Here is a 14,313-nt window from a genome sequence, read left to right as displayed (position 1 = left end):
TTTGGTATTCAATGGCATGAACAACTCCTATTGACGGACTTGGACTTTGCTGATGATGTTGCACTACTCGGGGCTACAAATAAATGCATTCAAGAAATGACGGAGAGCCTAGACAGAGAGGCACCCAAAATTGGCCTCCGCATAAACTTGGACAAGACTAAAATTATGCGAGTGGGATATACGGCAAAGGGTGTCCCCTCAGACTTGGCGAGTCAAGTTCACGTACCTTGGCAGCATCATAACAAATGATGGAGATGCTTACCATGATGTAGCGTGCCGAATAGGAAAGGCAGGGAGCATTTTCCAAAGGCTGCAGCCTATTTGGACTAGCCAAGCCATTGGACTCGAGACAAAAATACACCTTCTCAACACAATCGTCATTCCAACTGCTACATATGTATGTGAGACGTGGAAGTCATCTGTCAAAATTGAGAAAAGACTAAATGTGGCTCAACAGAGATGGCTGAGACGGATTTTGGGAGTCAGTTACACAGATCGGGTCTCAAACAAGGAAATCCTATGCCGAACTGGCAGTCGAACACTTAGTGAGGTTGTGACTGAGCGTCGCATGAGGTTTGCCGGACATGTTCTACGTCAACATGAATTACGCACACCAAGAGTCGCGATAACATGGAAGCCAAAACGAGGAAAGCGCAAACAGGGACGTCGTCGTATTACTTGGTGACACACCTTCATGGAGGACCTCAGAACAGTGGACACCAGATGGGAGGAGGCTTCAGACATTGCCAGTGACAGATCTTTATGAGACAGCTTGCCGCCCAATGCTCCGAACGGCGCGGGAGGACCTAAGTCTTAGTCTTAATCTTAGTGTTAATTTAGCCATTAGCATTCAAACATACAGTTTCTAAAAAAAAAATGATGATTATGAGTTCTCAAAATGTTTTTGTACCTTTCAAATTCCAATTAAAATATCTAAACTGGTTATCTAAATACATTTTAATTTATATTTTAACTTAATACTGGTATGAAAATTTAATATCTTTCTTATGCACCATTATTTAAAAAACAACAAAAAAGATTTATGACAGATTGTTAAATAAAACAAAAATTGAATTTTATGGCACAGAAAGTTAACTGAAGGAAACAAAAAACAGGAAACAAAAAACGAAATCTATTTAAAATTTAGGGATCAGCTCTAGATATTCTTTGAATCCTTTAGAGACCAAAAGTAATACAATTAAATAAAAACAACCACAAGACAAGGAATAAAGAATATTTTTACATTTGTATTGCACTACACTACTACTATACATATGTACAACTAATATCTGCTTTCAACAAGTTCTGGGTAATCTTACTTGGAGCTCAGTCTAGCTTTTTTTTTCACTGGAGAGCTTGATTTGGGTCTTGAATCTGATGGCCGTTTCTTGGAAGGACTTTTTGTTTCTGCAAAGAAACATTAGTTTTAGATTAATAACAGTTCAATTCAGCAACAGCCGTAATCATTTTGGTTTAATTTAAGGCAGTATCCTGCAGGGTAACTTAAATTTTTTTATCCACCTAAAAGTGAAAATCATGTTTCCTCTGAAAATGATGATGATTTTGTGAAAATTATGAACTGCAAAGACAATTATTTAATGACTGTGGCAATCATCATATTAATAAAGTTTCTTTTTGATTTTCATAGAAATAATTGAAATTATTGAAAGGAAGACTAAAAAAAAAGTATAAAAATGCCAACCTTCTTTTGTTTGCTTATCAAGTGCATAAGCTTCAGTCATTTTCTTGATGTTTTCCTTTCTAACTGTATCATGATCGACTATGGGCTTTGGGTAATCTTTTCCTATCACACAGCCAGCTGTCTGCTGCATACTTAGAGGAGCCTTCCAGGGCTCATAGATATACTTGGCAGGGTATTTCTTTAGCACTGGAAGGTATTTTCTGAAAACAGATATATGAATTGTATACTGTTAATGTCTGTTAATTATGGATAAGTTACTTTTGTTTCAACAGAATAAAAGAAATAATGTTAAGGTTCAGTGCATTAACTGTCTCAAGTAATTTCTGACTATAGAATGAAATGTATGTCATGGAGTAGAATCATTATTTAAATCTGAGGTTCATTTAAAGTCAACAGACCAATTGTACGCAAAAAACACACCAATGGTACGCAAAAAACACAATCTATATGAAGACAATGGCAAATCAAATATTTAAACAATGTTGTCATAGTTGTCCTTTCATTTTTCTACAAATTTTGTATAGTTTAATCTCAAGTAAAAACCTAGAGAATTTTTCAAATTTTGTCTGTGAATCACACCTATACAAGTAAAGTTTCCTTTTTCAGACCTTGCAATCTATAGAGCAGATGATGTTAAGGTCATCTTTTTCTTTGACCAATAGTTAACAGGGTGTTATGTGGCCAACACAATGACCAACCATCTTTAATTTTCCCAACTTAAGTCAGGTACCCATTACAATTGGGTGGACTCAGTGACACCCTAAAAATCCTGGAATTCAAAATCCCACTCTTCACCCAGATTAGAACCCAGGACTCGAGGTTCAGCAGTCAAGTGCTTAACCACTTAGCCACTGCCCCCCTTACACCTATACAACACGTAACAAAAAAGGTTTTAAAAGAATGTTATCGTCTCTCTCAATTATGTGATTTTAAGGATATCCATGAGTGCATCCAATTCTTATGGGTACCTGACTTTAGTTGGGAAAAGTAGATGGTAAAGTATGTGAAGGGTACTGTACATGACCTTTTTGCCCCATAAAACATTCTAGAAATGCTTTTTATGTTTAAAAATGTTTGACATGTTTTGGAAGTTCCTTCAGATTTGAAGATAATTTCATCCTGCTGGATGACAGGGGATGGCAGCGTATGAACCTTCCACCATTGAGACCATCCGAACCCAGTCCAGTGCGCATACAACACGACCAGGCAGCCAAAGCAATCTATTAGATAGACCCTGTGCCACACCTAGTTTCTTTCCTTATTATTTTCTGTAATGTCACCTCTATTTAAAATCACTCTCATCATTAGTGTTAATTAACCACAAAACCGAAATCTAAAAAACTTACTTAATGTAATCCCCATTGGGATCAGTTTTCTTTCCAAAAGCTATAGGGCTGTAAACCCTGAAATACTGGTAGAAGAAAGAAGAGGCTGACAGCCACATCCAGTTTCCTGCATTCAGACTCCAGTCAGCATCCAACAGGAGCTCTTCAAATACCTTATGGAGGATTCAGATTTATTGTAATGATAATACTAAATGATATGTACTTTCTTGTAGTAATAATACTAAATGATATGTAATTTCTTAAAGAAAATAAAAAGGGCATGTCTTTGATAAAGTTTGTTGAACTTAAAAGATTCAAAGGTTATGACACCTCTGTCAGTTAGGTAGATTGTTCTGATTGTTAAATAACACTAACTTAAAAGCATGTCTTGAAAAAACAGTTTTGAAATTTTGATTAGCAGAACTTGGGTAAATAACAGAAGCAGAGATAACAATATTTAAAAATAGAGAAAAAAAAAATGACTATAGGATCAAAGTAATCAAAATATCAATATTGAAATAACAGAAACTCCACCATATTAAAACGAAAAGGGCAGATGATAATATATTTTCTTTAATGCAAGGTGATGTAATCCTAATAGTTAGCAATCAAAAAGCTCTTAAATCTTAAGTACCATACAGAAAAAAAAAATCAATTATTCAAGATAAGGACATTATTCTAACTTATTATTTCTGATGCTAACCACTGTAAACAAATGTGCACAAATCCAATCAGAAACATTGTATAGAGTTTATTAAAAATTGTAAAGATTAAACCGTCCTGGTGAAGTTATGTGCAACATCTCACTTCTAAAAATGTATGACATTTGTGACACTAGAATTTAATCACCTTTTGTCCTTCCTCCCAACTGATCCACAAATCTCCTCTGGTCAAGAAGCAGGCCACAGCATGCCTAGCTAAATGATGGATCCAGCCTTCCAGCCTTAGCTGTGTCATGATGGCATCAATAAAAGGGTACCCAGTCTTGGCCTTAAATAAAACAAAAACTCATTCTTGAAATAAATTTCTTGACAACTTACAAGTTCTTAGAATAATTTCTATCCATAAATCCATTCACATTCAGGATGTTTTCAAACAAGGTGGTTTAAATTCTATTACATTTGGTATTACTATAAAAAGACAGTAAACTATGTACACTTTTAAAACATACATGAGTCCATGCTGACAGATGCTCCTTATTAGAGCCCCATGGAATCTGTTTACACACAGAATTGCCCTGCATGCGATCAAAGTTTTTTGTGACTGCACCCACAGTGTAAAAGAACTCCCTCCACAACATCTGTCCATGAAGTGACACCGGGGGTTGTGAATGTTTCTAAACAGATAAACAAAAGACATTTTTAAAATTTAACTCAAAGATGAAAAAAATAAATCAAATTAGTTAATACTACTTGCATATAGATCATAGGAGAAAATAACAAAGATTCTACCAACTATATATCTAATTTTACATTTAAAAATTCTAACAAGCTTAACTATATTTTAATACAAAAAAGAAAACTTTTATTAATTCAATAATGTAAAAAAAATATATATACCTTATTACATATATAGCTAACTCATCAAAAAAAAAGAAAAAAAAAAGATGTTTAAAAATGAAAATAAAAATCAGAATCAAATATTTTTAAGCTGATATTAAAAGAAAAATGACTTACCTTACCACTGTACACTTCTGCTAATTTGTGATAAAATAATCTAGCTGACAGGCAGCCAAACTTTAAATAGGGACTCAGTACAGTTGTACTAGGTATAATGGAATTAGGAGATGTATTAGGTTTCTCAAATGTGCAAATCCAATTCTGAAATCAAATAAAGCAAAATATATATTTCCAAGTCAAAATAAAATATAGAAAATTGCGAAGTTCTCAAATAGTTATATTCTATCTCTATGAATCTCACAATTTTTTTAATATGTCTTTCCATTCTATCTAATGCTTCTGTTTCACCTCCTGGATATAACAGTGGGCCACAGTCTGTCTCTGACTTTTTTAAATCTGATAGTGTTGGCACACCATAATCTTTCTCATGGGTTGGACTTATTGGAGTTTTACATCCTGTGCATGAAAGAGTATTTCACTTGAAAATCAGTGCAATACATATTTCCAGTCAAGATTTCTAAAGAAGTTTATTTGATAGAAAGCAGTCTGTGAAACAATGAAATAAAAAAAGTTCTAGGTACTAGGTACCTTATTCTATAAAATACAGAAGTTCAAAAAAGAAGATGATTATGTCCTACACGTCATGCATGTTAACCAATGAGTTAAATTCTGCAAAGTCATTGTTTTTCCTGGCTGGCTCAGGCAACCCATTCCATGCTCTAATAGCACTAGGAAAGAAGGAGCATTTGTACAAATTTGTCCTAGCATATGGACCTGGTTAGGTAGCTTAAAAATGCTATAGTTATTGTATAGTTATCAATTGTTTCTATGTCTGGTCCTATTTTTCATGTGTTCACTGAGACTCAGATGTCTAACCTGTAAAGGGGACTAATTCAGCTTATACCACCACTTTAGTCAAGAACAATTTCTTTCCCTAGTTTGAGAAAACTAACAAAATAATTTATTACCAATAGTTAATTAACTAATGGTTAATTTTTTTTTATTGATTCTTGTGTTGTCGGGTAAAAGAAATAATAGTGCTAAATTTTAGCTTGATCCGAGATTGGGTATGAGAGAAATAATGTGTACAAACCTTTTACCAGACAGACAGAGTGAGTTGATAGAAGCTTTAAAATATTACTAGCCAGTGTATAAAGCGAAAGAAGATAATAATAATAATCATCTAGGAGTTAACCAAAAAAAAAATTGAAAAAAAAAAATGAAATGAAGCAGATCTGCATTAAAATAAAGTTGCATGTTTACCAATGAACTTTAATAGAGACAGGAGATGGATAACTCTGTTACTGCTATACATGTGGAGGAACATAAAAACTAAACAATAATTTAGTGAAAGGATACACAAATTTTAGCACCCATTATATAGACTAAATTGTTTTTTTTAAATTTGGGTTCATTAAAAAAGAAATCTAATGAACAAAAATAGTAAAGATGACATTTTTAAAATTTATAACTAGTATACTATAAAAAAAAAAAAAAAAGCTTTTGTTTATTGCACCATATACAGATGAAGAAAACTTTACAATAATCACTCCCTACAGAGAAATATGTTTCAAGTAAACTTCTGAAATATTTATAAAAAGTGTGGATAAACCAATTTAATTTTCACAGCAGTCCAGACTCTTCATTTAATCAAGTTGGCATTTTTTTTTTCTCTAAAATTATCAAGACGTAACTAAATTAACAAGAATTAAAGTACTAGCCTGACAGATCCGCAACAGTGGGTGCAGGCAAAGCTGGAGCAGGTGGTCCCAGCTTAGACAAAACTGCTTGAAATCCTTGGTAACTAATTGGAGCCTTACCTCCATTGGTTTGAACAGTTCTATAAATAGAACAATAATTCTTTTATTTCTATCAACATATCAACACTTACTGAATACTGATATCCTAAATTAGATTTTTGTGAGCTCAAGTTTTGTCATTTACATCAACACTTACTGAATACTGATATCCTAAATTAGATTTTTGTGAGCTCAAGTTTTGTCATTTACATCAACACTTACTGAATACTGATATCCTAAATTAGATTTTTGTGAGCTCAAGTTTTGTCATTTACATCAACACTTACTGAATACTGATATCCTAAATTAGATTTTTGTGAGCTCAAGTTTTGTCATTTACATCAACACTTACTGAATACTGATATCCTAAATTAGATTTTTGCGGGCTCAAGTTTTCTCATTTTTATTTTTATACCAGTTTGATTAAAGGGAGTAAGAAGATAGTGGTGGAGTTGAGCACTGAACACTTAGGCTGAATGAATAATTCAAGCCTTTGAGAGTTAACTCTTTCTCTCCTAACTGATGATACCAGCGTTGATTCCACCAGAATCTGGTAAATAACTATGGAGAGAAAGAGTTAATGATACAGGAAACTGCTAGAGTATAAAATACTAGGAAATGAAAACAAACGAGTTTGTACTTTTACAAGTCAACAATCTGTTTGGCAAAAAGGAGGAACTCCTGAATACTGTGATGAGAAAAGCAGAGCTGGTTATGTCATATTCTAAGACATGACTCACTTTGAAAAGTCATTCTCCGAGGTTCAGTGGAGAGAGCATGAAGAAAGGATCGTCCAAAGAAAAGCTGGCTGGGCAAGGTGAAAGAATGGACAGGTCTTTCTTGATAATTTGCTACGATCAACTGCTAAGTACGAAAAATGGAGGGTTTTGATTATAGGAACTGAAAGCTAAGGGACAGATGATGTTAACAAAAAAAAAAAGATTAATCCAAAAAGCTATTATTAGGGTTAGGATCTTACAGAATCAATTCTTATCATCAAAGAGGGTCATCATAGCCTAACAAAAAAACAATAGTTTGTCTGAATATTACTAGTCACGTAAAAGTTTGTGCTAAGCAAGTGTTAGGGTCTTTCACAAACAATTCTTATACTAACAAAGGTTTCAAGAGAAATTCTCAAGTAGCAACTATTAGGCCCCAATAGAAAGAAAACTATATGGAGAGCTCCCTGATTTGGAAACCACTGCGCAGTTCATCTCATATATTGGTCTAGTCATCTGAACGCTCCAACATAACAATGAGAAAGAAGAAGAAGAACTATTAGGCAACTTGTCATTAAAAATCTAAAGCCAATATGGGGCCATGAGAACCTAACATGAAAGGCCAAAGTAATATAATTATTTTAAAAAATATGATAGCCAATAATCTGACTGGATCTGATCATTATGTCAAAATTGGATAATGACAGTTATAATATCAAAGTAGAATCATTAACGCATTTGATTAAAATGAGGTCATGAGAACAATATTTTAAGCTAGGATTATGTTTGTGTACTTTACTGAATTGAATGTTAACTTACCTGTGCACATCATACAATGTATGTGAAACACATTTAATAACCTCCACTCCCATGGCCTGAACAATCTCCTCAACTATTTTGTCTCTTTGAACAGCATATGGCTCTGTGTCAACCTCAAATGTTAATCTGTTTATTTTCCATTCTTGGCACAGTCTCTTGATCTCAATCTCTGGCTTTCCTTTCACCACAAAAAGCCTGATGATGAGTGTTTAAGAGAAGTGTTCAAGTAACACAATTTTTTGTTTGCTTTTCCAACAACAGAAATGCAGTTTTAAAAGTGTTTTAAGACAGATACTACGATCATCAGTCACTTCACAAGTCCTATTGATGTCGTTGTATCTTAAAAAACATATTATTCTTTTCAAATACTATTAGTGCTCTCCTGCAATGCCATTTTTTCTGCATGTAAATTTAAGAATTAATGAAAATTTTTAAAAAATTAAAAAATTTTGTGTAAACAAAGATAAACTGTGCATTTATCAATAGTTTACAATATAATTTTTTTTTAGAATGAATATTTGTAAATTGTAAATGTAAATTGCATGACTCACTCCTCACATTTGAACATGTGCTGGAACTTTCAAAATGTTCAATTACACTCTACTATTTGTGAGGCAAGTATGAGATGTATATATATCTTGATGGACTATGATGATGGTTGTGAGGAGCGGGAGTGGGTTAGTTTAAGAGTTTTGTTTATTGTTGAGATTTATGAGGAGAATTTAGCATGGGAGTTCAGGGGAGGTAATGTGTGATGCAGTTTTAAAAGTGTTTTAAGACAGATACTTCGATCAACAATCATTTCACAAGTCCTATTGATGTCGTTGTATCTTAAAAAACATATTATTCTTTTCAAATACTATTAGTGCTCTCCTGCAATGCCATTTTTTCTGCATGTAAATTTAAGAAATAATGAAAATTTTTAAAAAATTAAAAAATTTTGTGTAAACAAAGATAAACTGTGCATTTATCAATAGTTTACAATATAATCTTTTTTTAGAATGAATATTTGTAAATTGTAAATGTAAATTGCATGACTCACACCTCACATTTGAACATGTGCTGGAACTTTCAAAATGTTCAATTACACTCTACTATTTGTGAGGCAAGTATGAGATGTATATATATCTTGATGGACTATGATGATGGTTGTGAGGAGCGGGAGTGGGTTAGTTTAAGAGTTTTGTTTATTGTTGAGATTTATGAGGAGAATTTAGCATGGGAGTTCAGGGGAGGTAATGTGTGATGCAGTTTTAAAAGTGTTTTAAGACAGATACTTCGATCAACAATCATTTCACAAGTCCTATTGATGTCGCTGTATCTTAGAAAACATATTATCCAGGGACTTTTCATTATACTATTAGTGCTCTCCTGCAATGCCATTTTTTCTGCATGTATTTTTTGCAGTGTAAGTTTAAGAATTAATGACAGACCTCAGTGTTCATGGAGGTGTGGGGGTTATTTTCTCTTTATATTGATGATGAGTATTTTGTATATTACTGTTATAATTAGTCATCTATAGTATTATCCCTTATAATTTGCTTATGCTACAATAAGTACTTTAAGTATAGCCCATTTTAATTGTTATAACAGTACAATAATTTCATGAGCCTGGTTTACATTGGCTTTAACATTGTAACATTTTATTCAGATGAATTTAAACATGACTGCCTAATAGACAGTAAATGTATATTTTGAATTAAACTTATTATTAATATTATGTATAGTGTTACTCCTTCATTGAGTGTTTTAATACATTACTGCAACCCCTTTACCATAGTTTGTAGTGTCAATAATTTAAGATTCTTACCTAGTGTATAACCAGCCACTATATAAAATCGTACCCTGAATAGTGTGGTGTTACAGCCACCCAAACCAAGCCTATTGACCAGAAGGAAGCCAAAAATACATAATACCCCTTCAGCAACCCAGAATATTACTTGACCTTTGGGGGCCACCCATACACACACTATGCCTCACTATGGTGTTCTTTACAATGGTGAGTACAAAAAATGAAAGTACAAGGGGTCAGGGAGGTGGCAGAGAATGTAATGTAAATAGTCTAAAGCTATCTTTTCACCTGAGATTCAGCATCTTCAAATTGCTGTCTAAATTAACGAGAGACTGTAGAAGGAAGCGCCACCTGTTGATTCCTATAGAAGACGAGGTAACAAACCATGGGTCCAGAACAAAAACTGGATATATCTCAGTGGATTCTTCAATAGCTTTCAAGAAAGCAGGGTTGTCGTGTAGCCTCAAACCTTTACGAAACCAATGGATTACTTTGTACTTGCTCATTGTTTAGGGAACTGAGAAAATAGTTTACAAAATAAGCATGTCAGTTATGCAATTGGCAAATAGAGTTTACCTAAAACTACAATAATATATATTTTGTCAATATATACATAATTCTCCACTACTATTTGACTTTCAGTGTAATGGGAAAAAAAAAATAGTTTTTATGTAACTGTAATATGCCTTTGAAATAGCATTCTTGCATGTTTATATATATATATATATATATATCATTATATGACTTTAGGAAAATACTGGATTTTATTAGTGAGATAGGCCTACACCTACAGCTGATGTTTTAGCACAGTAATAAAAAATTAATATCCAGTAACAATAAACCTTACACTAGTTATGACTAGTAACTTGACTATAATTAGACCTACATAGGCTACTTGTCTAGATCTACACCTAGATTTAAATCTAGACAGCCTAGAGTTAGAGGGCTACTCCTAACCCTAGAAACCTAGATCTAATCTAATCTAGTAGATTTAGTACTAGATCTTGATAAAAGTAGTTAATAGTAGTACCAGTACTAATTTAAGTTACTAAGTAGAGGCTAGTCACCTACCTAATGACTAATGTAGATCAGTATATATATATATAGAGAGAGAGAGAGTAAAGCTGACATATCAAACAAATTAAGCCAAATCGTGCAGATTTTTCGCAATTAAATTGTTGCAGCTCCGTATTGGCTAGACCTAGAAAAAAAAAATTAAAACATCTAGATCTATAAACTTGTCATCCATTCACCATTGGTCTATAAAATTAGATCTGTTGCCAAGTTTCAACATCCATAATTAAAATAAAATATGATGTCAAAGAGTGGTGGGGCAGGTATGACGAAATTTAAACTTCATCAGACAATTATTTTCCCTGACTATGATATCAAACGCCTAGTAAACATGAATGCTATGAATAGATTTAGAAATGGCAGGGGAGAGCATGTACTTAATATAAAAAATTATTTTGGGGGGAAAGGGAAGTAATTCTGCAAAATATTTTTTTAATTTGTTTGTTTTTGGTCAAAATGTTTAATAAACACATATTTATAAATTGCTTGGGTGTTTTGTTCTCATTTGGATACTATAAATTTACTGATTATGCTTATTTTTGCTTTAAATAGTACAGAAAACAGTAAAAAAAAAAACCGAGGCGCGGTGCTTGGCTACCAAACCAGGGTCCAGGGTTCAAATCCTGGTGAAGACTGGGATTTTTTATTTCAGGATCTTCGAGCACCTCTGAGTCCACCCAGCTTATGGGTACCTGACATAAGTTGGGGAAAAGTAAAGGTGGTTGGTCGTTGTGCTGGCCACATGACACCCTCATTAACTGTAGGCCAAAGAATCAGATGACCTTTACATCATCTGACATTAGACCACAAGGTCTGAAAGGGGAACTTTTACTTTACTATTAAAGAAAACATTGCATAAAAATACATGAATACTCAAAAAAAAAATTTGTTCGGTATTGCAGTTGTGGTATTTTCTAAAATGGTAAACCTTATGGAACACCCCCTATAACTCTGGATAGGTTTAATGGAAAGCAAGGGAAGTGTAATATATGTATGCACCATGGGGCTATAACTATACAGTAGCCTTAGTTCCAGAAGCATCCCCCATTCATATGTATGAGGTTAAAAAACTGTACTTTATCGCATAGTGGAAAAACGATCTTGCACCTGTATGGAATACAAAACTAATTGTGTTTAAAAATATTTATAAAAAAGGATTGCACACCATCGTACTAAGGTATTTCTATAATAATCATCAAAATAAATATGCATTAATAAAAATACGTTGAGATGTCCGAAAGGGGGTGTTTGATATGGCAGTTTTACTCTAGTAGTAGTGATGTAGTACTCTAGTGTCTCTAGAATAGATACTAGATCTAGATCAGAATAATCAGATAATCTACTATTCTAGATCTAATAGGTCTAGTAATTATTAGATCTATATTAGCTAGATTTCTTAGATATTTCTAGATCTAATTAAATGAGCACTTTAAATGAGCAGTAATTATCAAATCAGATTTATTATAAATAATAATTAACTGTATTATATAGTAGTTTATTTAATTCGGACATTACATGAATTTGGACATTCGCTGTTTTTTGTGGTCATTAAATAATTATTTTAATATGTATTATAAAACTAGCGGGCTGTATAATGTGCTTGTCCATTTTCCAATGATTCTGACCCAATTTCCTTCCATTTAGCTGTCTTTATATGTAAGATAACGAATTTCAAATTTGTTAGTCAGGTTGTTGTTTTTTCCTATGTTACCCGGATGACTTTACCTCTTCCTAGAGTTAAGACTATATTTTTTGATTGGCTAAGTCTATTCTATACTAATGAGCCCGGCAATATTTATTCTGTTTTTGGAGCTAATTTATTTGATTCATAAGCCAAGTTTTCTAATTCCATACAAAAAAAAATTAATACTGTGTCCGAATTAAATTACGATTTTCTTACCAAAATTTATTTCGGACAGCCAGTTTTGGACATCAATAAAAATGATGTTATATTATATTTGTTCGTTTGTTGTTGTTTTTTTTTAATAGAGAATAAATGGGCAAATGTTTGGAGTGAGCTTGGTACATTGAATGAAGTTAAATGCTTAGATCTAGACCTACTAGATAGATCTAGATTTATATAGAGAGAATATAGAGGATTCAGTTAGGCAAGAATGGCTATCGTAACCTGTAGGTAGGTACTTCGATAAACTGACCTAGATCCAATTTTTTTTTCTCCCAAAAAAATGGCTGAAAAGTGTGTCAGCACATTTTACCCTTTTTTTAAGGGTGGTCATTTCCATCAAAGTTTTAGCACATTGTATTTGATTTCAGGACTAATTGTGATTACTTTTTGTTAACATAAGATATCAGAGATCATTTTTATTTGCTTTTGAAGACAATCTGTTAAATTTTTCTTAACAACTTTTTTGCTATAAAAGTTACAACAATGATGTTTGCTACAATAATTTATCATATTATGAAATGTGTATATTTCAAATTTCATTAAATTCTCTTGGCGCACTTTAAAGATATTTGATACTAAAATTAACAAAGACAAAGAAGGGTAAAATTTTATTTTTTAAATAAAATAAAAGTGTTTATAGTTACAACAATCTCACTAATTCTATTGAATTTAGCATGTTAACATATATATCTGTGTGCATATAGGTGTCCGAATAGCATAAACTACTCTAGTTAATACAGACGTTTGTAACTTTAGATTATTCTAGATTGACTTTAAACTTTTACTAGATTTCACTTGACTCGACTTGAGTCTAAATTGACTAGATCGACTCTAGATTTAATAGGTAAATTAAATACAGACTTACACTGTAACTTACAGGTAACAGTGGCTCAGTCTCAGTCAACTTACTAGAATAACTAGATCTACTTATAATTATCTAGACATCTATGATCTAGAATCTAGACATTATGATTCTAGATCTAGATGATAGATCTAGATTTAGATAGATATTATTTAATTATAATAGATCTATTAGTTTAGTGGGACAGCGACACTACAGTGTCTACACTACAGTCACAGTGACTACACTTGACTACAGGGTTAGACTATTTTAGTATTTTTACTTTATTTAGACTAGTATTTTAAGTATTTAGAATTTAGTCACTAGATCTATAACTTTAAACTTACTATCTATAAGTATAATAATAAGAGAGATTGAGTCCAGGATTGAGTTAGACCCATAGACATAAATAAATATTTATTGACCCATAAGACATAAATGTCATAAATAAATATATGGTTAGACCTAGATATTAAACTAGACTTGTTGATTTTTTGTTTTGTTTTGTTACAAGACGCTTATATTTCTAGTTTTGTAATTTCAGTAGGTTTTGACCAGATTTCTAACAAACCACGGCTAGTTACAGAAACTTTTAACATTTTTATTTAAAGAAAAATTAGTCATGTCTAGATTTAGTTATTGTATATCTTTATGCTGTAAAATTAGTTTGCATATAAAAATAATATTAAATAATACAAGTGTGATCACTCAAATCAA

At 32.4% G+C, this 14,313-nt stretch overlaps 1 protein-coding gene across 2 annotated transcripts; it reads right to left on the bottom strand.

Annotated features, from left to right (window-relative positions):
* Positions 1-1,227: 1,227 nt before the first annotated feature.
* Positions 1,228-14,092, bottom strand: LOC106054454 (cryptochrome-1-like). 2 transcript variants are annotated; one of them, XM_056044235.1, is made up of 12 exons: positions 13,944-14,078; positions 10,847-10,976; positions 10,064-10,292; positions 7,984-8,178; positions 6,368-6,486; positions 4,948-5,102; positions 4,704-4,847; positions 4,199-4,363; positions 3,877-4,017; positions 3,049-3,200; positions 1,703-1,902; positions 1,228-1,407 (listed from the first exon to the last, which is right to left on the bottom strand). In XM_056044235.1, the coding sequence occupies exons 3-12, from the start codon at positions 10,279-10,281 to the stop codon at positions 1,316-1,318; spliced, it is 1,581 nt and encodes a 526-aa protein (XP_055900210.1). In that variant the 5' UTR covers positions 10,282-10,292; positions 10,847-10,976; positions 13,944-14,078; the 3' UTR covers positions 1,228-1,315. The 2 variants fall into 2 exon arrangements, with proteins under 2 accessions (XP_055900210.1, XP_055900211.1); XM_056044236.1 differs by lacking the exon at positions 10,847-10,976 and having other exon boundaries at positions 13,944-14,092.
* Positions 14,093-14,313: the final 221 nt, after the last annotated feature.

This window comes from Biomphalaria glabrata, chromosome 10, assembly GCF_947242115.1.
Source record: "Biomphalaria glabrata chromosome 10, xgBioGlab47.1, whole genome shotgun sequence".
Classification (NCBI taxonomy): Eukaryota; Metazoa; Mollusca; class Gastropoda; family Planorbidae; genus Biomphalaria; species Biomphalaria glabrata.
The sequence above is the reverse complement of the archived record's forward strand: the minus strand, read 5'-3'. Positions and strand labels throughout refer to the sequence as shown.